This window comes from Ursus arctos, unplaced genomic scaffold (assembly GCF_023065955.2).
Source record: "Ursus arctos isolate Adak ecotype North America unplaced genomic scaffold, UrsArc2.0 scaffold_26, whole genome shotgun sequence".
NCBI classification, from domain to species: domain Eukaryota; kingdom Metazoa; phylum Chordata; class Mammalia; order Carnivora; family Ursidae; genus Ursus; species Ursus arctos.
The window spans coordinates 33,595,129-33,619,046 of NW_026622941.1; the positions used below are offsets into that span (position 1 = coordinate 33,595,129).

At 35.3% G+C, this 23,918-nt stretch overlaps 1 protein-coding gene across 4 annotated transcripts in view; it reads right to left on the reverse strand.

Annotated features, from left to right (window-relative positions):
- The window catches only part of GXYLT1 (glucoside xylosyltransferase 1), a 55,788-nt gene that overhangs the window by 12,117 nt on the left and 19,753 nt on the right, over window positions 1–23,918 (reverse strand). For 3 of the 4 annotated variants that reach the window (XM_048216795.2, XM_048216793.2, XM_048216794.2), the window contains 5 exons: window positions 22,901–23,072; window positions 19,666–19,791; window positions 16,492–16,743; window positions 7,160–7,283; window positions 6,673–6,845 (listed from right to left, as the gene is read on the reverse strand). In XM_048216795.2, the coding sequence (XP_048072752.1) occupies window positions 6,673–6,845; window positions 7,160–7,283; window positions 16,492–16,743; window positions 19,666–19,791; window positions 22,901–23,072 (847 nt within the window). The remainder of the gene's footprint in view (window positions 1–6,672; window positions 6,846–7,159; window positions 7,284–16,491; window positions 16,744–19,665; window positions 19,792–22,900; window positions 23,073–23,918) is intronic. The other variant, XM_048216796.2, reaches the window with a different exon arrangement.

Genomic DNA, 23,918 nt, shown 5'->3' on the forward strand with positions numbered 1-23,918 from the left:
AAACAGTAAAACAGATCAACAAAACTAAGAGCTAGCTCTTGGAAAGAATTAATAAAACTGATAAAGCCTAGCCAGACTTATCAAAAAGAGAAACGACCCAAGTAAATAAAATCATGAATGAAAGAGGAGAGATCACAACCAAGCCCACAGAAATACAAACAATAAGAAAATATTACAAAAAATTTTATGCCAACAAACTGGGCAATCTGGAAGAAATGGATAAATTCCTAGAAACACACAAATTACCAAAACTGAAACAGAAAGAAATAGAAAATTTGAAGAAACCCATAACCAGTGAAGAAAGTGAATCAGTTACCAAAAATCTCCAAACAAACAAAAGTTCAGGGCCAGATGGCTTCCCAATTCTACCAAACATTTAAAGAAGAATTGATACTTATTCTTCTCAAGTTGTTCCAAAAAAACAGAAATGGAAGGAAAACTTCCAAACTCCTTCTAAAAGGCTAGCATTACCTTGATTGCAAAACCAGACAAAGACCCCACCAAAAGGGAGAATTACAGGCCAATATCCCTGATGAACATGGATGCAAAAATTCTCAACAAGATATAGCAAATAAAATCCAACAGTACATTAAAAGAATCATTTGGGCATCTGGGTGGCTCAGTCGGTAGTTGCCTTCAGCTCAGGCCATGACCCCAGGCTCGGATCAAGTCCTGCGTCAGGCTTCCTGCTCACTGGGGAGTCTGCTTGTCCCTCTCCCTCTCCCCGTGCTCGTGTTCTTTCTCTCTCTCAAATAAATAAAATCTTAAAAAAAAAAAAAAATCATTCACCACGATCAAGTGGGATTTATTCCTGGGCTATAAAGGGTCATTCAGTATTAGCAAATCAAATCACTGTGATACACCACATTAATAAAAGAAAGGATAAGAACCATATCATCCTCTTAACAGATACAGAAAAAGTATTTGACAAAGACAGCATCCATTCTTGATAAAAACCCTCAGAGCACCTGGCTCAGTTAGATGAGTGTCCAACTCAATTTCAGCTCAGGTCATGATCTCAGCCCTGTGTCGGGCATGGAGTCCACTTGTCCCTCTCCCCCGGCTCCTCTCCCTGCTTTGTATCTCTAAAATAAATAAATAAACAAGCAAACTCTTTAAAAACCAAAAAAATAAACAAAAACCCTCAACAAAGTAGGGACAGACGGAACATACCTCAACATCATAACTACTATATACCGTTATACAAGCTAATATCATCTTTAACGGGGAAAAACAGAGCTTTCCCTCTATTGTAAAGAACAAGACAGGGATGCCCACTTTCACCATTACTATTTAACATAGTACTGGAAGTCTTAGCCTCAGCAATCAGACAACAAAAAGAAATAAAAGGCATCCAAGTCAGCAAGGAAGAAGTCAAACTTTTTATTTGCGGATGACATGATAATCTATATAGAAACCCCAAAAGACTCCACCAAAAAACTGCTAGAACTGACAGAGGAATTCAGCAAAGTTGCAGGATATAGTATCAGTGCACAGAAGTCTGTTGCATTTCTATACACAAACAATGAAGCAGCAGAGAGAAAAATCAAGGAATGAATCCCATTTACAATTGCATCAAAACCCATAAGATACCTAGAAATAAACCTAACCAAAGAGATAAAAGATCTGTACTCTGAAAACTACGGGACACTGATGAAAGAAACTGCGGAAGACACAAAGAAATGGAAACACATTCCAAGCACATGGACTGGAAAGAACAAGCATTGTTAAAAACGTCTATACTACCCAAAGCAATCATTTAAAGCAATCCCTATCAAAATGCCACCAGCATTTTTCAGAGCTAGAACAAACAATCCTAAAATTTGTATTGAACCACAAAAGACCCCAAATAGCCAAATGTTGAAAAAGAAAATCAAAGCTGGAGGCATCACAATGCCAGACTTCAAGCTATACGACAAAGCTCTAGTCATCAAGACAGTAGGGTACTGGCACAGGTAACAGACACCTAGATCAATGGAACAGAAGAGAGAACCCAGAAATGGACCCTCAATTCTACAGTCAACTAATCTTTGACAGAGCAGGAAAGAACATCCAATGGAAACAGAGAGTCCCTTCAACAAATGATGGTGGGAACGCTGGACAGCCACATGCAGAAGAATGAAACCGACCACTTTCTTACACCATACAGAAAAATAAATTCAAAATGGATAAAAGACCTAAATGTGAGACAGGAATCCATCAAAATTCTAGAGGAGAACATAGGCAGCAACCTCTTTGACCTCAGCTGCCACAACTTCTTGCTAGGCATGTCTCCAGCGGCAAGGGAAACAAAAGCCAAAATGAACCATTGGGACTACATCAGGATAAAAAGCTTCTGCACCCTGAAGGAAACAATCAAGAAAACCTTTAAAAGGCAACCTACGGAATGGGAGAAGATACTCACAAATGACATATTAGATAAAGGGCTAGTATCCAAAATGTATAAAGAACTTATCAAACTCAACACCCAAAAAACAAATAAGCCAGTCAAGAAATGGGCAGAGGACATGAACAGACATTTCTCCAAAGAAGACATCCAAAAGCCCAACAGACACATGAAAAGATGTTCAACATCACTTGACATCAGGCAAATACAAATCAAAACCACAATGAGACAGCACCTCACACCTGTCAGAATGGCTAAAATTAACAACTCAGGAAACAACAGGTGTTGGCAAGGATGTGAAGAAAGGGAAAGCCCTCCCACACTGTTGGTGGGAATGCACGCTGGTACAGCCACTCTGGAAAACAGCATGGAGGTTCCTCAAAAAGTTAAAAATAGAACTACCCTACGATCCAGCAACTGCACTATTAGGTATTTACCCAAAGGATACAAAAAGTGATTCGAAGGGGCACATACCCCCCAATGTTTACAGCAGCAATGGCTACAATAGCCAAACTATGGAAAGAGCCCAGATGTCCACTGACAGATGAATGAATAAAGAAGATGTGGTATATATCTACAATGTACTATTACTCAGCCATCAAAAATAATGAAATTTTGCTATTTGCAATGACATCGATGAAGCTAGTGTATTCTGCTAAGCAAAATAAGTCAGAGAAAGACAAATACCATAAGATTTCACTCATATGTCAAATTTAAAAACAGATGAATATATGGGAGGGGGGAAAAAAGAAAAAAAGAGAGGGAAACAAACCATAAGAGACTCTTAAAGACAGAGAACAAACTGAGGGCTGATGGAGGGAGGTGGGTGAGGGATGGACTAGATGGGTGATAGGTATTAGGAGGGCACTTGTTATGAGCACAGGGTGTTGTATGTAAGTGATGAATCACCAAACTATTCTTGAAACCAGTATTGCATTGTATGTTAACTAGAATTTAAAAGATGTGAAAAGAAAAAAGGAGTAGGACAAACAAACAAATGGACAGATGAGTGTTGGGACAAGACAGCCATTTGGAAAAAGACCCCTTTCTCACCCAATACAAAAGAGTAAATTCCAAATTGATCAGAAGGCTACATGTAACAGATCACACAGTATGTAGATGAATGTTACCATATCCTGAATGTAGGAAGAAAAAGGCTTTCTAATTCTGTTTTTTTTCCTTAAAGCTTTTTAAAAAACTTGATTACATAAAATTTTTTAAAACCAAATTTTTTAAAAGATTTTATTTATTTATTATTTTATTTATTTTCTCAAGACACAGAGAGAAAGAAAGAGCACAAGCAGGGGCAGAAGGTGAGGGAGAAGCAGGCTTCCCCCTGAGCAGGGAGCCCAATGTGGGACTTGATCCCAGGAACCTGGGATCATGACCTGAGCTGAAGGCACACGCTTAACTGACTGAGCCACCCAGGCGTCCCCAAAACCAAATTCCTAATAGCAAAAAATGCCATAAATAAAGTAGAACTAGGAGAAAGTATTTCCAGCAGCTATCACAGATAACTAATATCCCCAATATACAAAGAACTTGCAACAATTGGCAGGAAGGGGGGAAGTAAAGACCGAAATGTGATGGTTGCACAACTCTGAAAATATGCTAAAACCCACTAAATTATACACTTTAAATGAGTGAACTTTGTCATATTGTAAATTATTTATCAATAAAATCATTTTTTAAAACATACAGGAAAGGTACAAGATTTGAAAGAAAATTCACCCCCAAAAAAAAAAAAGATATAAAAACGTCCCTTAAATATATAAAAAGATGTTCACCTCACTCATAAGAGAAAGGCAAATTAAAACTAAACTAAAAAAACAAACAAAAAACTAAGATTCCATTTCTCAGTCATTAGAATGGCTAAATTTTAAAAGCTTGCAAATACACTCCATCGATGAGGTTGTTGGGGAAAAGGCCTCCTCATAAAATGTGGGCAGGAATTCAAACAATCCGTCTGTAGGGGAAATCGGCAGCATCTTCAATCCCTAATCCCACTTGCAGCAACTTACCCTGAAGATACATCCCATCAATACAAATACACATATGGCAAGGTTATGCACTGCTGATTCTGAATTCACAATTTTGGAAAATACCAAAATGTCAAATGTAAGAGACTGCTTGAATAAACTCTGGTATCTACAGAAAATAGAGTAGGATACAGCTGTTTAAAAAAAAAAGGAAAAAAAGCTGGGTGGGGGCTGGATGAAGCAAGCAATGGGGATTAAGGAATGCACTTGTCATGATGAGCACTGGGTGATGTACAGAATTGTTGAATCACTATATTGTAACCAGAAACGAATATAACACTGTCTGTTAACTACACTGGAATTAAAATAAAAATTTAAAAGAGGAAGTGATTTTAAATGCATGAATATCTGGACTATTTTGAGTGAAAACAAAAAAAAAAACAGAGTAAATAATATAAACAGTATGCTACCTTTGTGTAAGAAAAGGTGGATTACAAAATATATATATCTTCTATACAGGAAGGAAAAACTAGAAAACAATGAAATTGGTCACCTATGGGATGGGGTACTTGGGGTGGAAAGCGTGAGGAAAAAGTGATACCTCTGAGTAAACCCTTATTTAGTTTTCACTTTTTGAAGTATATTAACATTTAGCATATCAAATTAAAGTTGATCAATAAAGATGGAGGGGAACAAAACCTTAAAATTGAAAGTATACCGAAGCAAATAAACCCAACTGTATTTCAAATGAATAAAACCACCACATTGAGAGGCAGGATAAAAAAACTAATCCAAGGAACTGCTGAACACAATATTACCCTCATGATGGGGGGCGGGGAGCAGGTAGATAGTGGGAACAAATCCTTAACTTTTCTTAGTAGGCTGGTCTTTAGCAAAGACTAGAGCATTTCCAAAATTATTTTAAATGTACTGCAGGATTATGCAAATGAGGAAGTGTTTCATGTTATGAGCCAGGATTCTAACTATGGAAGGAGATAAAACATGAAAACAGAGTAGGAGAAAGCAGGAAGAGCCGTGGGGGAAAGGAACTGGAGGCATCAGTTTGAGTACGTGATTGTGTGTATATGTTGAGTGTGTACTGTGTATTTGTATTTCCTAGCACTGCCACTGAAAGGGCTCAGAAGTGAAGACACCCTCGTAGCAATAAGCATGCCTAGCACCCAGAGCCCTCTAAAAGAAACCAGAGCTCCTCTGACAGATAGCTAATCTCAGGGGTAGGAGAGGGAAGGTAAAATAAGTTCAGCCTAGCATTTTTTGTTGAAAAAGATAATGAGGAGGTATCCAAAATAATGAAGGGACTAGGTCAGATGGGCACACGAGTTTGGCAAAAGGGACTCCAATGGCCAAACTGGAAACAACTTAGGCTTCAACACAAATAATGCATTATAAATCATGGGGAAAAAATACCTATGATTTCTTACTAATAATGTATTGATAAATAAATCAGCAAAAGGGGTTGGCTCTTCCTTACAGGAGAATGCTGACTGCCAAAGTTGTATGGAGAAGGACAACTAGGGCTGGACAATCATCAATTTCCAACTGCCATAGTAAAGACTGATTTAAACAAGAACCAACAATGGATGCTAAATGTACACAGAAATTTTGATGAGGAGGGTATTTACATGATTTTAAAGAGTCTCCCCATAGACTGCTTACAAGAGGAAAGACGACGACACAGTGGAGAAAATGAACATTTTGAGTGAGTGATCAAAAGCAGCATCACCAATGAAAGCCAGGTAGACAAAGGTGACTGTGACTGTGATACCCTGAGAAGCTCACACTGTTTACACAGTATTTTGACCAGGAGGGCATACTCTGAACCTAAGCAGAAGGAAACATCAGACAAACCAATATGAAGAACATTCTAATAAGAAAAAAGGTAAAGAGGCTCTATTCTCCAAAAATGTCAATGTCACAAAAGACAATTGAGAAACTGCTCTATATTGGAAGAGAATACACATGAAAGTACTGTATCAATATGAAATTTCCTGAATTTGATACCTGTACTGTGGTTAATAAGAGAAAGTCCCTGTTCTTAGTGAAAACACCTTAAAACCTTTAAGGAGTAAAAGAGCATGATGTGTGCAACTTACATTCAGATGGTTCAGAACAAAACATGTCTATAATGAAGGAGAATCAATGATAAAGCAAATGAGGTAAAATGTTAGTAACCAATGAACATGAGTAAAGGATATGGAAATTCTTTTAGATTCTTGTAAATTCTCTAAGTTTGTAAGAATTTCAACATAGAAAGTTAAAAAAAAAAACAAAAAATCAGATTCTTACATTTCTCAGTGCTTCATAAATGGCTCTAAATGCTGGTTGCTTATCATCATGGTAAACACCTCTGTTCCCATGAAGAATAAAGATTCCTTCTTCTTCTGCTTCCTGGCAATTGCTTCCATATATACAATGATCTGGTCGATAATTCCATTGACACGGAAAAACAAAAAGGCTTTCTATGTGAAGAAAAATAAAACAATGAAGCAAATAACCCTAATTCCACAGAATTAACATTCTGCAAAAATTTTAGTTTAAAAACACAGCTCTTACAGGAGAAGATTTAAAATAGTGAAAAATATGTTTGGCATTTAGATCCTTCCCCAGAAAAACAATATTAAGAAAAGTTTAAAAAAAAATTTTACTCTGTCTTAAACATAGTGATAATCATTAATATAAGCCAAATCAAATAAACACATTTCTTCGTTTTTGACTAAATATTATCTATGATTTTTTAATAAATGCAAAGAATAAAAGAAATTTAAATGATTACCTGGATTATGAAAAAAGATGATATTCAACAGATCTTGATCCCCCCATGTGATGTTAAGTTTGTATTTTTTAAGCAATGGCATAAGTATATCTCCCCATCGCAGCCGTACAGTTGTCATGTCATTCTGTTGGTAAATACATTAAGAAGATCCTCAGGCTTTCATGTTTCATATGGCAGCACAATGACGGTTCCCCATTCTTCCCTTAGCATCACAGCTCAGCAAGAAGAAATGCAAACTTCTTCTGTCATAAAACCAAGTGACTCTAATGTAAACCTAAATGTGAGTAGGGCTGTCCTTTTCAGAGTAGGAAAGATAATAAAAGAAGGTATCTGAGGTTGCAAGTAGAAGTGATAAAACTAATGAAAGTCAGGAAAGATTGAGAAAGAGAAAGTAGGTGGTAGTTTAAAGTACTATGACTGTGACCTCATCCTAAAATCCAGATAGTTTTAGTACCTATAGTTTCAGTATCATATGTCTAGACATAGTACCTAGGTTTATATCACAGTTATTGTGGGTTCAACCTGTTAACAAAAAGTACTTGGAGAGTACTTGGCACATGACACAGCTCAGTGTTAGCTATTGTTACCAGAATCACTATCATTCTTAGACTAATGTGCTAATCTTTTATAACTGACATTTTGAACTGATCAATTTGAAATGTTTTTGATTTCAAAAGCAGATAGCAAATTTCATCAGGTGCCTTTTCAGCCTCTATGAAGTTGCTCATAGCTCATTATTTTTAAAACACAAAGTCAAACACCCAAGGAAACAACAGAGTTGAAAGAGGGCTCTGGATCTTGTGAATGTGGGTGAGAGCGGTGGAGCTGAATACTAAGACTTTTCAACTTATCTGACTCTTAAATTCTTCAGACTTAACCCAATATTCCTCAAAGTATAGTTTTCAGTGTGCACAACAGTGAATTTTTAAAATCCTTCACAATATTAAGTACAGAAATTAAGAGTAACATTTAGAAACCCTTACAGCAATTTGTCTATTTAATCTAACATTTTTCTAGTAACTTAATATCATTTTTACAGAAGTACTGGCTCATGAAAAATTGTAAATTTAAAAAACAAAATTGATCCTCCATACACAGTTTGAAAGACATTGTTATAAGGCTATTCTAGGATATATAATAAACACAATGGGGGTATAAACAATCTATCCATTAAGAAAGAGAAAGAAAAGCCAGAATTCCCAAGGGAAAAAGCTATATATTTAAACTAAATATTATCTGCTATAACTGTATTACCCTTGTGTGAAGTTTCTCAGAACACAGTAAACACAGTAATTATAAAATAATCAGAGATTCCCCCAAAACAATCTGGAAAATGAAAGAAGTGTTACTTAAGGAAATAATAAGAAAATACTTTATTGAAAAGACGACTCCGAAATAAGTCATTTAGCAAGCATGTTAACTAAATATTCTTAGCATCTGAAAAGGGAACTCTGAATTGTACAAGGACAAAGATTAGCAACACATTCAATAGACAGGGTTGGTGGACCCGGTGTACCATGCCATGTTAGAATCTTCACTGGATTCTTTCCATTAGAATATAATGAATATAAATATTTAAATAAAGAAATATACCTATTCAAAGAAAAAAAATCAATGAAAAATCAAATTACAAGTTCTAGTGCAGTCTTAGGAACAAAATTCAAAAGGGGAAAATAACCCTTATATTAAAGAAAAAGCCCTACTACAAAAATATTGGACAAGAAGCAATAACACTAGCATTAAATGTTAATTATAAAACCTAGAATATCCAAGACAACCAATGAAAAGGGGTAAGAAATGAGTTCAGAAAAGAGGCATTACAAAAGAAGTCAAACTTCCACTCGTAACAGACAACACGATACTCCATGTAGAAACCCCGAAAGATTCCACCAAAAAACTGCTAGAACTGACAGAGGAATTCAGCAAAGTTGCAGGATATAATATCAGTGCACAGAAGTCTGTTGCATTTCTATATACAAACAATGAAGCAGCAGAGAGAAAAATCAAGGAATGAATCTCATTTACAATTGCATCAAAACCCATAAGACACCTAGAAATAAACCTAACCAAAGAGATAAAAGATCTGTACTCTGAAAACTACGGGACTCTGATGAAAGAAACTGCGGAAGACACAAAGAAATGGAAACACATTCCAAGCTCATGGACTGGAAAGAACAAGCATTGTTAAAAACGTCTATACTACCCAAAGCAATCATTTAAAGCAATCCCTATCAAAATGCCACCAGCATTTTTCAGAGCTAGAACAAACAATCCTAAAATTTGTATCGAACCACAAAAGACCCCAAATAGCCAAATGTTGAAAAAGAAAATCAAAGCTGGAGGCATCACAATGCCAGACTTCAAGCTATACGACAAAGCTCTAGTCATCAAGACAGTAGGGTACTGGCACAGGTAACAGACACCTAGATCAATGGAACAGAAGAGAGAACCCAGAAATGGACCCTCAATTCTACAGTCAACTAATCTTTGACAGAGCAGGAAAGAACATCCAATGGAAACAGAGAGTCCCTTCAACAAATGATGGTGGGAATGCTGGACAGCCACATGCAGAAGAATGAAACCGACCACTTTCTTACACCATACAGAAAAATAAATTCAAAATGGATAAAAGACCTAAATGTGAGACAGGAATCCATCAAAATTCTAGAGGAGAACATAGGCAGCAACCTCTTTGACCTCAGCTGCCACAACTTCTTGCTAGGCATGTCTCCAGCGGCAAGGGAAACAAAAGCAAAAATGAACCATTGGGACTACATCAGGATAAAAAGCTTCTGCACCCTGAAGGAAACAATCAAGAAAACCTTTAAAAGGCAACCTACAGAATGGGAGAAGATACTCACAAATGACATATTAGATAAAGGGCTAGTATCCAAAATGTATAAAGAACTTATCAAACTCAACACCCAAAAAACAAATAAGCCAGTCAAGAAATGGGCAGAAGACATGAACAGACATTTCTCCAAAGAAGACATCCAAAAGCCCAACAGACACATGAAAAGATGTTCAACATCACTTGACATCAGGCAAATACAAATCAAAACCACAATGAGACAGCACCTCACACCTGTCAGAATGGCTAAAATTAACAACTCAGGAAACAACAGGTGTTGGCAATGCACACTGGTACAGCCACTCTGGAAAACAGCATGGAGGTTCCTCAAAAAGTTAAAAATAGAACTACCCTACGATCCAGCAACTGCACTATTAGGTATTTACGCAAAGGATACAAAAAGTGATTCAAAGGGGCACATACCCCCAATGTTTACAGCAGCAATGGCCACAATAGCCAAACTATGGAAAGAGCCCAGATATCCATCGACAGATGAATGGATAAAGAAGATGTGGTACACACACACACACACACACACACACAGAGAGGAATATTACTCAGCCATCAAAAAGAATGAAATCTTGCCATTTGCGACGATTTGGATAGAACTAGAGGGTATTATGCTAGTGAAGTAAGTCAGAGAAAGACAAATACCATATGATTTCAGTCATATGTGAAAATTAAGAAACAAAACAGATGAACATATGGGAGGGGGGGAAAAAGAGAGGGAGACAAACCATAAGAGGCTCTTAACCATAGGGAATAAACTGAGGGTTGCTGGAGGGGAGAGGGATGGAGGGATGGAGTAACTGGGTGATGGGCATTTAGGAGGGCACTTGATGCAATGAGCACTAGGTGTTATATGCAACTGATGAATCACTAAATTCTACCCCGGAAACTAATAATACACTATATGTTAACTAAATTCAATTTAAATAAAAAATTTTGCTAAAAAAAGGAAGCATTACATATAAAAGGAGTTCAGGTTATAGAAAAAAAAATGTTTAAAATACAGAAATGGTCATAGGGTAGGGAAAAACAGCCATTCACAAAGGAGAAAACAAATGGCCAGAAATTAAATGAAAATATAGATTTTCACACTGGTAGTATAAGTCGGGAAAGTATAAGTTAAAATATGAGTTACTTCTAGCCATATAACTACATGCTCATACTAGTACACAAGAACAATAAAACCAAATCATCCATTCTCTGCTACCTCAAATGAGCATTAAAAATGTGACAGACTATGTACTGACATAAAAATCAGTCAATTATATATTTACTAAATAAAAAGGCAAACTGAAGATGTATAAAAGGATTTTATAAGTGCTTATGTACATGGATATCTGTTTCAAAACACATTTTTTAATGGTCTGAAAAATATATAGCAAAGTTTATATTATTTGTGCAAAGAAATGAAACTGGGAAGAGTGGTATATAAGGGGAGACTTTTCTTTTTATTCTACATACAATGAATTATTTAAATTTTTATAAGCATGAGTTTGTTTTACAATCTTTGAAATGTTTTTCAAGTTTATTCATTTATTTAAGTAATCCCAACGTGGAGCTTGAACTCACAACCCCAATATCAAGAGTCACATGCTCCTCTGAGTCAGCCAGGTGCCCCTTATTTTGTAATTTTTAAAAAGAAAAATGTAGTTCTAATTTACTAATTTCAGCAGACCTACTACCACAATGTGCACATATTAATTTTATTTTAGAATAATGTATGCTTTTGAAAATATTTATTATCATTATGAGTCTATCTTATATATAAATAGAAAACTGATAGATGGCTATTCATAGCATGTTCCAACAGTGCGAGAAACTGGGAACTCATCAATTCCCAAAGATCAGTTACTGCACTAATCTCTGAAAAGTTCTACCCTTGTTAGTAAGATGTTCATTGATACTCTGTTCTCATAAGCTATGTATGTAATAGAATAAAAGTCCTGCACATACATTTTGAAAATGTAAAAATAACCATCATGTCTACTTCACGGACATGGAAATGTTCTCTTCCAACATTTTTTAATAACTCACTAATAGCCCAGTTTCTAAAACTTTCATCTATCCTCTGCCAGTAATTATTAAGTTGCTACTTTATGTCATACCCCATTCTAAATATTCCCAATACAGAGTTGTACAAAACACACATTCTGCCCTCAGTAGGTGGAGAAAACAAAGATTACTTTACAAAGTAATATATGGCAGGATGTGAACAGAGTACAGCAAATATACAAGAAAAGGATTCTCAAGATGCCTTATTTGGGGTGCCTGGCTGGCTTAGTCAGTAGAGCATGTGACTCTTGATCTCAGGATTGTGGGTTTGAGCCCCATGTTGAGTGTACTTAAAAAGTAAATAAAAACCAAAAAAAAAATTTTTAAGTGCCTTATTTATATTCTTTGGTTTTCCCTAATAAGTAGGAAAAGGTTAAGAAATATCCTAATAGGGATTCAATACTGCAAATATAATCATAACACAAAATACAAAGCAATACCTTAACTACTATTCTATCAATATCTACAAAGCATAATGAGAAACAACAAAAAAGTAGAATTTTTACTTAATTTTTAACATATATAACCATAATACATCAGTTTGGAAATAAACAGTCATGAATGGTAGGGACCAGGTAACAGCAAAGCAAATTAAGAATTTAAAATACGGCCATTATCTTAAATGGGTAGTCTGATAGCTTTTCATGCAATAAGAACCATGGGGCAACATTCACAGATGTGTAGGCAACAGTTTAGAAAGTTACTATAAATAATCAGTTATATCACTAGAGCCAGAAACTGTAGAATTAGTAGGAAAAAACAAGGCAATGTTTGCTACAGATACAGTCTGGAAAACAATCCGGAGAAACAGAGAAAAACATATGAAAAAAGGAATCAAAAATAAATTTTACAGAAACATCTTAGCAATCATAAATACAGTAATATTTGAAAACAAAGCAAATCTGTGTTGATCCCACTGGGCAAGAACAGGATTGTCTGGAACACAGGGATAGTAGGTGTGAAGTATATTGCACCTATTGAATTAATGTATAATCATGCCTCTCACAGTCTTCTTCATTAAGTCTATTATACACAGATGAAAACAAAGTTTGAAAGTTTACAAATGATTTCAACTCCCATATCTACAGCTCTAGTTGATTTTAGAACATGCCATGACCCCCCCCCAAAAAAAAGGAGAAAGAAAATGAAGTATTTAGAGGAGTGACATTTAAATAAGTAAAAGACAATCATAGATTTGAACTAGAGAGTTGTAATTTTGAAATGTTTAAAAAATGGTGTTATACTAAATTATCTCTAAGGTTCTTTGCAATAGTAAACTTCTCAGAATTCTATGAATTTCAAATGAAGAGTTACTGAGAAGCCATATTATTCCTTAGCAGGTAATCTTACAGCACCATCTTCTGGTATAATATTACTGTGCATAGGCTAACAGAACAGGAGGATCTCATGGTATTATGCCTGCTTTATTTAGTTCAACTTTATGGTACATGAAATTTTAAAACTCAAGCTATATTAACAAATTGGGTAGTTGAAGAAATGTTCACAGTTAAGCAAGAGCACAGGTTACACTAACCCCGTTAAAGCATTCACTGTGGGAGACAAAACTGAAATGAAATCAAGATTTCAAAAAGGTTCAGAAAATGAGAAGGCTAAGAACAACAACAAAACAAACAAACAAACAAACAAACAAACAAACCAAACCAGGTTTACTAGATCTACAGAAAATAAGAATGATGGCTACAAACAGTCCTAAGACTGAAATGTTGAGGTGCGGGCATGATTGCAAGCAGTTGTGTTGCCTACACCAAAGATGAATCAAGGAAAAACTCTAAATGAGGCCAAGATTTAAATAAGACACACAAAAAGGAGTAATAAATAATGGTGTAAAGTCTGGTCTACCAGAATCCATAAGAAAAATATCTGACAAATATATATGCATACATATACATACATACTTTCTCATATCATAAAAGACATAATATTCCTTAATGTTTAACATAGCCCAACCAGATGTAAAGGGATAAACTGCAAGTCTGTATGGGTATTTCAGAAGTCACTATATTTAGCTAACATTTAAGTGCTTACTATGTGCCATGCTCTGCACTAAGCATTTTCATTTTTCATTTTAATTCCAGTATAATTATCATACAATGTTATATTAGTTTCAAGTATTCAATACAGTGATTCAGCAATTCTATACATTACTCAGCGCTCATCATAAGTGTGCTCTTTAATCCCCATCACCTATTCCATGCATCTCCCCACCCACCTCCCCTCTAGTAATCATCAGTTTGTTCTCTAGTCAAGAGTCTGTTTCTTGGTTTTTTTGTTCATTTGTTTCATTTCTTAAATTCCATATATGAGTGAAATCATATGGTATTTGTCTTTCTCTGACTTATTTCACTTAGCATTATACTCTCTAGATCCACCCATGTTATTGCAAATGGCAAGATGTCATTCCTTTTTATGGTTGGGTAATATTCCACTGTGTGTAGGTGTATATGTGTGTATATACACCACATCTTCTTTGTCCATTCATTTATCAATGGACACTTGGGTTGCTTGCTTCCATAGTTTTATGGCTATTGTAAATAATGCTGCAATAAATATAGGGGTTCATCTATCTTTTTGAATTAGTGTTTTTGTATTCTTTGGGAAATATTCAATAGTGGAATCACTGTATCACACTGTAATTCTATTTTTAATTTTTTTGAGGAACATCATACTGTTTTCCATAGTGGCTGCACCAGTTTGCATTCCCACCAACACTGGACAAGGGTTCCTTTTTCTCCACATCCTCACCAACACTTGTTCCTTGTGTTTTTGATTTTAGCCATTCTGACAGGTATGAAGTGGTATCGCTGTAGTTTTGATTTGCATTTCCCTGATAACGAGTGATGCTGAGCATCTTCTCATGTGTCTGTTGGCCATCTGGATATCTTCTTTGGAGTAATATCTGTTTATGTCTTCTGCCCATTTTTTATTTGTATTATTTGTTTTTTGGGGGTTGAGTTGTATAAGCTTTTTATGTATTTTGGATACTAACCCTTTATGTATGTATGTATCTGTGTATTTTGGATACTAACCCTTTATTATATATGTCTTTTGCAAATATCTTCTCCCATTCAGTAGGCTGTCTTTTAGTTTTGTTGTTGGTTTCCTTTGTGTGCAGAAGCTTTTTATTTTGATGTAGTCCCAATAGTTTATTTTTGCTTTTGTCTTCCTTGCTTCAGGAGACTTATCCAGAAAAATGTTGCTACGGCTGATGTCAGAAATTACTGCCTGGGCTCTCTTCTAGGATTTTTATGGTTTCAGGTCTCCCATTTAGATCTTTAATCCATTTTGAGTTTATTTTTGTATATAGTGTGAGAAAGTGGTCCAGCTTTCCCAGCACCATTTGTTGAAGAAATGTACTAAGTATTTCAAAAGGATCTCCTTTAAACTGACAACCTACATAAGTCCATTTATTATCTATTTTTCAGTTGAGAAAATTGACATTTAAAGTTAACCAGCTAGTGGTTAAATAAATGCACAGGTGTCAAGGTTAAACATAAAGACAGTTTGACTCCAGTGCCCACAAACTACAATGACATAAAACTCATCAACATAAAATTGGTAAACCATACAACATACTCCTGTATTCAGAATGCACAGAGAATCTAAATAGCCTAATTCTTCCACTGACCCCACAATTTGAGAGATAAGAAACATGCAAGAATTTTTTTAAAAGATTTTATTTATCTATTTGAGAGAGGGAGAGGGGGAGGGAGCACACAGTGGGAGGGAGGGGCGGAGGGAAAGGGAGAAGCAGGCTCCCTGCTGAGCAGGGAACCCAGCACAGGGCTAGATCCCAAGACCCCAAGATCATGACCTGAGCTGAAGGCAGATGCTTAACCGACTGAGCCACCCAGGCGCCCCAAGAATTTTTTTTTTTTAAATTAACTTCCAATAGCCCCAAACAGCTCACATTTATAATGTGTAAGCCACTGTTCTACTTCAATCCTTATAAAAGTCCTATGGTGTAAGGAATGTTATCTACCATCCTCATCTCACAGATGAAAAAACTGAAGCCCAGAGATGTTCAAAACTCACTCAAGGTCCTAGAGTTTTAAACCTGGCCTCCAGAGTCTTAAGCTCTTCATGTCTCTGTGGCCCCCCCAAGATGTTCTACAGTTGCACAACTACAAAATGACAACTATTACCTAGAGTAACAATCTAGAAAGATGACATTCACTACTTAATGCACTGTTATTTTACTTCACTGTAAGGACATCTGGCTTAATCTACTATAATGCTCCAATAAACAGAATACTAAGGACACACTTTCCTTCAATTATTCTAACTAAGTGGGAAAATTCTGAGTTTAAGCTAGTTCTTAATAAAACAAAACTAAGTTGGAAACCAATCTGTGGAAGGAAAATAGAAAACCGTTAACCAACTACCTGTGTCAGTGACTTACCTTGAAATACTTCCTTCTCATTCTAGTCATGTTCATCAACATAACTCCAGAGTTTACTCCAGTTTTTCCATAATATGGATGTCTGGCAAAGCGATTATACCAGCCTATTCGAGGCTCTTCATGTTCTGGTGCCATTGCAGCAATTTGTGTGGAATTAAATTTCTTTAGTAAAGACCAAATATCATCAACAGGCCGTAAAAAAAGGATGTCAGTGTCGACGTACAATAATGAGTCAACTTCTTTCAGGATTAACTATGAGAAGAGATATTTGAAACATTAATTATAATTCTATTTATTTAATATAAAACATAAAAGAGCTTTAGTTATAAAAGAAATACCTATGAGACAAGCTAATTTACATTAATTTTTTAAAGCGATCTTTCCTAAATCTGTCATTTTTTATAATAGTATAGAGATACTATGCTAATCTTTATATTAACTTTCAGAGAACAAAAGCTATAAAAACACATCAGAATAAAAAGTTAGCTACTAACAACTGGAGAAATAAATAAAATAAAATAAAATAAAATAAAATAAAATAAAATAAAATAAAAGCAGTATTCTCAAAGATTAGGGAGAGAATGCCTTTCATAATGGAAAATAACATTAACTTAGCTAAATTTATATCCTGAATTTCAATTTCCTAAAACAAATACAGAAATAAACCAATACAAATGAAGATCTTCTGAATTAGGTCCTTTGGCCTATAACACTAATGATGGGCACCTTTTTTTTACCATTTTGGTCTCAACCAGTAATTGAGTAATTCCAAAACTGGAACCAAGACCACCTGGCTCTGGAACTCATGCTGTTTTATTTTTGTGCTGTCTTCCAACAAATCAAAGTAAATGTGCACATACTTAGCGAGGTGTCTTGAAAGAAGGACTGGCTACATTATTACTTTCTGAGAGATGCTAAATGTGTCTTCTACAGGGATTTTTCAAGGAAAACTTTTTGTGTCTTACCCACAAAATTTAGAATCAAACTCCTGCAAATTTAAATTTACTACATGTATCAGCGTATTAGTAGAACTCAACTATTAGATTAACCTAAATCTTTTTAGGTAAGAATATAAAGAGCAGAGTTTGGTCCTTGTTCTGTTCCTTTTCAAAACTGTTGCCTCCTCCTTCTGCTAAGGTTAAGCCATCACCTTAATGAGCAGATACAAGGCTGCAATTGTCCATTCTCCCCACCAGCTGATTTAATAACAAGTTAGGGAAAAAAGTGTGGTTTGACTAGAGCCTGAGTAGGGAAGACCGACTTGTTCAAAGACCCCAGTGAAAGGGTATTTGTATACATCTGTATGTCTATCTCTCTTTTGGGGGAAGAAGAGTACAGGGTATTGTTTTTTTTTATCAACATGCTGTTTCTGTACCATGAAACAATGTGTGTTTAGAGGTTACTATATTGTTAGCTGACTTGGAAAACACTGTTCACTGTTGGGAGCCACTGTCAACTGGAGATCAGACATAATGTTAAATAATAACCATGGCAGCATTCTTTCTATGGTCCCTTTTGGCGGAAGGAGTTGGTAGAGCTTACAGTAGTTGTTTTCATCAATCTATTTCAAAGAACAGAAACTCAGTTAAAAAAAAAAAAACACTTAGAAAAATAAAGCATCAATTTACTTAAATCTGGTTGAAAAGATGCAGAACAAACAGTGAAATAGGACAATCTGACAGGTTTCAAGTATTTTATTTTAGTGTTTTGAATTCCATTTAGAAATTTAACCAGATTATATCATTAAATGATCTGGAAAATTTCCTATCACAACACCAACAATTATACTGGTTAATAATGCAGAACAAAATGAAAGAAAAATGACTGTAACCTTAGGCTTCTATCATGTATTGTTTTTTCAGTAATATACTTGTTTATTGAATGTCATATTGTACTTGTTTAATCCGTCTCCCACATCAGACAATAAGCTCCATGAAAACAAGAAACACATCTGTTCCATTCCTTCCTATATAGAACTTCTGTACAGATTCTGGAGCTGATTCAACATAAAAATTTTGTTTTAAACTTAAAAGTCTACATGAAATACCTAAAACTTGTTGGGCTTTTTTTTTTTTTTTCTATCTTAATCCCTTATTTTTGTGCCTCTTACAATGGAAGCAGAGACTGAGAAAGATCCTAGGATCCAAATTTTTTACGCATGGCAACAAAGTTACTGGTTAGGCAGGCTTGGTGATCAAAATTATAACTTTAAATCTTACTGATGACCTGGATTCAGTAAATTATATCTTAATATGCTAAGAATTGCCTTGCTCCACTTAAGAATAATACATAACTAAAGTTTCTTCCCCCATAATTCATACACTTTCCACAAACTTGTGAGCTTCTTAAATTCAGTAATTCTACTACCATAGATGTGGATGAAATCAACTCAAAATGAAGAGGTAACCTTGCTTCTGAATATTTTTAGATTTAAAAAAAAAATTATCTGGGGCGCCTGGGTGGCTCAGTCAGTTAAGCATTTGCCTTCGGTTTAGGTCAGGATCCCAGGGTCCTGGGATCAAGCCCCACATCCGGCACCCTGTTCAGGGGGGGAGCCTGCTTCTCCCTCTCCCTCTGCCTGTAGCTCCCCCTGCTTGTGCTCTCTGTCAAATAAATATTAAAAAAAAAAAAATGATCACCGTTTATCACCAGAGAACACCACCAAAAAATAGCTCCACCGAATAAATGGTTCCCATTTCCCTTTGAGTTCACATGCTTTAAATTTGTGTCTGTGTTAAAATATAATCTGGAAAGGGTAACATGGCTTGGTATAAGACAGAAATGGCTATTTAATGATACAATCTACTTCACTTCCCAAATTATAAATGCAGTGAGCAACGAGAAGGTGATATTGCCATTGCACTTCTGTGGGCAACAGGCCTGGCTCCAATAAGATCTGATGACCTCTATTCCTTCTCAGAAATAAAACAGTTTACAGCACCTGAATAAATTAAAATGTAAGAAATAATATTTCCACAGAAATTACTTATATTTTTCATTTTTAACAAATGTTTTCTTTGTAGCTTTTATTTGTTCCATTGGAAGTTTTTTACTAATGTTCCAAGGGAAAATCTACATGTGTATATTTATTTAACTCATTTATATGTAACTCTTCATTAACTCGTGTGTAAAAGCAAAATTAGGAAAAAAACCAAAACTCAAGAAAAAACTTACTGGCAAGAATAATCTCTGGGAAGCACATGGTTTAAAAAGCTTTTTCCACTCCGCTGCATTTTCACTTGGAAAAGTTATTGGGTATAATGAATAATTAAATGTCTGCAGAAATGACCAGCCATCAAGCTAAAAAAATATTTAAAAAAGCCTTAGTTTAGATTATTTCACTTTCCATTTTCTCTGTAAAATCATAAACCAATAGATTATTTTAAAAAGCTAAAAATTAAAGATATATTATGCTGTACAGTTAAGAGAAACTCACATTCTTCTTTCCCATTTGTTTTCATTCAAAATCTTAAAATCATAGTAATATTCTAGAAAGACTCCACCATAAAGATCAGAGGCACAATGAAAGTTCACCACCAAAAAATCAGAAAGCTGACAGCCTTGCACGTTGTTCATCTACCTCATCGTTACCTGATATAGAAATCCTATGAATTCCTAAACAGATTAAACTCAAAAAAATTAAGCCCTAGTTTCATTACCAAAGTATGTATAATAGTATCTATTATACACTTAAAGTCAGACCAATATGAAACTGGTCAGAAAATATTTGTCTATGTATTTTTAATACGCGTGGATATTCCTGATAATAAAATACACTGATAAACACAAATCAATGCCAATTTTTGAAAAAAATCATTATAAAAAGCAAAAAGATCTGAATATCTATAATGAACATGTTTAGTTTTCATACATTTCAAGACACTAAATTCTTTCAAATTCAGTTTAAATATTCTCTCTCAACAGAACTGTCGATTCTAGTTTCCTACAGAGCATTCACAATATACAGGGGGATGGGGCACCTGGGTGGCTCACTCAGTTAAGCGTCCGACTCTTAATTTTGGCTCAGGTCATGATCTCAGGGTAATGAGATCAAGCCCCACGTTGGGCTCTGTGCTACATATAGAGCTTGCTTTAGATTCTCTCTCTTACTCTCCCTTTGCCCCTCCCCACCAGTTTGCAATCACTCTCTAAATAAATAAATAAAATAAAAATTAAAAGTAAATTAGTAATATAAAAATTTAAAAATAATAAACTATTTTTAAAAAACAATACATAGGGGAGAAAAACTAAGTAGTTTATGTAATAGGCTGAAGATGCTCTATTTTAATTATGACTGTGTTCATGTAATTTTTAAAAACATTAATGCCTTCCAACATAGTTTAAGGGAATATTTTCAACTCCACCATTCTGCTTTGATGTGTCTGTAAATTGGTTTAAAACACTAGCATTTTATTTTCCCTGCACAACTTATAAATCACTTAAAGATACTTTCAATATCAACTTCAAAAGGAAAGCTTAGTCATTTTTTCCTTAACATTCTAATATTTAGTCATCTTTTTTGCAGTAAAAGCATGTTCTACTAGTATTTGATACTTTCATCAAAAACAAAACCAAACATTCTCAGAATTGACTGTAATAGTTAAAAACGAAGTTTAAAAATACAGTATATATTGGGGCACCTGGGTGGCTCAGTCAGTTGGGCATCTGACTCTTGGTTTCATCTTGGGTCGTGATCTCATGGGTTGTGGGACTGAGCCCCTCAACAGGCTCCGCACTCAGTGGGGAGTCTGCTTGAGGATTCTCTCTGCCCCACCCCACTCAAATAACTAAATAAATAGATCTTTTTTAAAAATACAGTATATATTACACAAGCAATCCCTCAGCCAGATTTGAACAAAACACTGAGGCTGCATATAAGATGAAACAATTATTTCATTTTTTAATTACACTTCAAAAGGTTTCCACAGTTCCATAGCAATCTGTTGCTATTCTCTGAACTATTAAGACAAGAGCAATTCCTTGGTTAATATTTTAGAAAACAATCCAGACAAAGAGATCAAGATCACAATAACACATATCAAAAATACAGACACTAGAGCACCTGGCTGGCTTAGTTGGTACAGCATGCGACTCTTGATCTCAGGGTTTACGTTTGAGCCCCACGTTGGGTATAGAGGTTACTTAAAAGTAAAACCTTAAAAAAAAAAATAGAGATGCTAGAAATATCTTAGGACAGTAAGTAAAGCTTTATACCACTTGGAATCAAAGATTTTGTTAGAAAACTAAAAGACTTGAGGTCACAAGTAGGATTTTTCACTCAATATTTTGAACTACTTTAACGTGAGAAAACATCAAATACATGTTTTTCTACATAGGGACTATGTTCTACATGTTTCCTACATAAAAGCCAAGCATAAAATCCAAATCAGTTTGAAAACTTAATTTAGTACATAGAGAGATAAACAGAGATAGTGGGGAGGAGAGTAATCACAATTATCATCTTTATCACTGTCTCAGAACACAAGGTAGTGAGATTTCAGGTGAATTTTCTTTTTCTTATACGTTCTTCCCCCGTATCCATCTGTTCTACTCTTCTTGCATAGTAATATTTTTTTTTATTGTTAAGGAGGTTATATGGCTGTCCTGATTAAAGAGTGTATTTTTAACCCTCACAAACAGCTGTAACACTATGGTTACATGACTAAGTTCCCAGGCCAATGAGATATTGGCAACAATGTCATATGCAATTTCTGAAAAATATTCATAGTGGGTAGGAAGGGATTGGCCTTCACTCTTTTCTCCTTGTGTTGGTTAAAATATGAGTGTGAGGGCTGAAGAGTAGCCATCTTGGACCATGAATGAGAAGTCTTATGTTAAAATGGCTCAGCCACAAGACAGAAACCAGAGTCCCTGAAGACATGGAGCCACCATTTACCACAGACTGCCTACTCTCATGTAAGAGAGAAATAAACTTCTATCTTGTTTAAGCCACTGCCAATATAGCCAAACTGACTGTAACTAATACAAAGCCAAAATAAAGAACTTTCTTATCAAAACAAAAAGCCACTTCCTTCCATATTGTCAGTCAAGAGCTCCCACCCCTGAAAACAGAAATAAAATCTTTGTGCACACTTTGTTTGAGGCACTCCCAAGCCAAGGATGGGAATAAAATTAAGTCATAGGACTTTCAGGTCAAATCATCCTGGAGCTATAGCCAGTGAAATAAAACCTCCATGCTTGGCAAAGGACTTTAAGCAACCTACTTCTTTTCAAAACCAAACCTTCCTCTTACACCCTAGATCTCGACTCTTAGATGGAGTGGCAGCCCAACTCTAGGTGGGCAGTTACTGAGTAAATATTTTTGTTCAATGAAGGAATAAAACAACATTCTATGACTATACCATTAAATATTCACCTCTACAGTCTTAAGAAAGTCTCAAATACTTACTATGCCTTTAAAACTGTCGTGTAATTGATCTTCAGCAAAAATATGGAACTGAAGAGGTCTGATGCTGAAAATGATAGCTGACTTCAACATGGTTACAGTTTCTTCCAGTCTTTCACCACAGGCAACCACAGCGAGGTGCATTCTCTGAATGGGCTGCACATTCAGACTATACCTAATAGAAAAGAAAACCACATTTTCCAATAGTTTTAGTACAGGGTAACATGTTAACAACATGGTATTTTGGCCACGTTCAAAAACTGAAGTTCAAAGCAAAGAAATATCAAATTACAAAACAGTACAATGTTGAATCAAGTATATATTTCTATATCCTCGATCAGATTTTCTCAGCCAATGTTCCTCACTAGGAACCAAAAAAAATTACGACTTTCTCAATTCTCCCAAGAATAGCACGTAAGTAGCACCATTCTGCACAGGAGAAAAGCTAATTCATTACTCAGACTGGATACATTAGGGCTTCTCTCCAGGAACTCCCCAAATAACAAAGGGAGCAACACCGATTGAAGGTCTTCCATTCAATTATTTTTTAGCTTTTTTATTTAAAAAAATCTCAAAAACAAATTGAAGTAGAGAAAATACAATAAATCCCCGTGTACCCATCTCCTAACTGCTATAACCATCCATTCAAAGGTATTATTTCATCTAAAAACCCTCTCTACATCCCCTTCACTAACCACCAGATCATTATGAAGCAAACCCAGACACAAATCCATCCATAAATATTTCAGTATTATACCCATTCTTCAACCATACTAATTATAGGAAAAAATTTCCTTCACATAACTTTTTTCACTGATAAACATTCAGTTCCATTCACCAAGTAATCAGTGAAAAGTAAAAAATTTCTGAGGTGGTCTAAAACATACTAGTTAAACATCAGTATGGGATTTTGGAAGGGAAGATTCCCTAAACCCAAGAAACCCAAGTTATTGGCTTAGACTATGTCAGACCCTACTTCTAATACAGAGTAGCAGTGCATAGCACTGGGCCTAAGGAACCT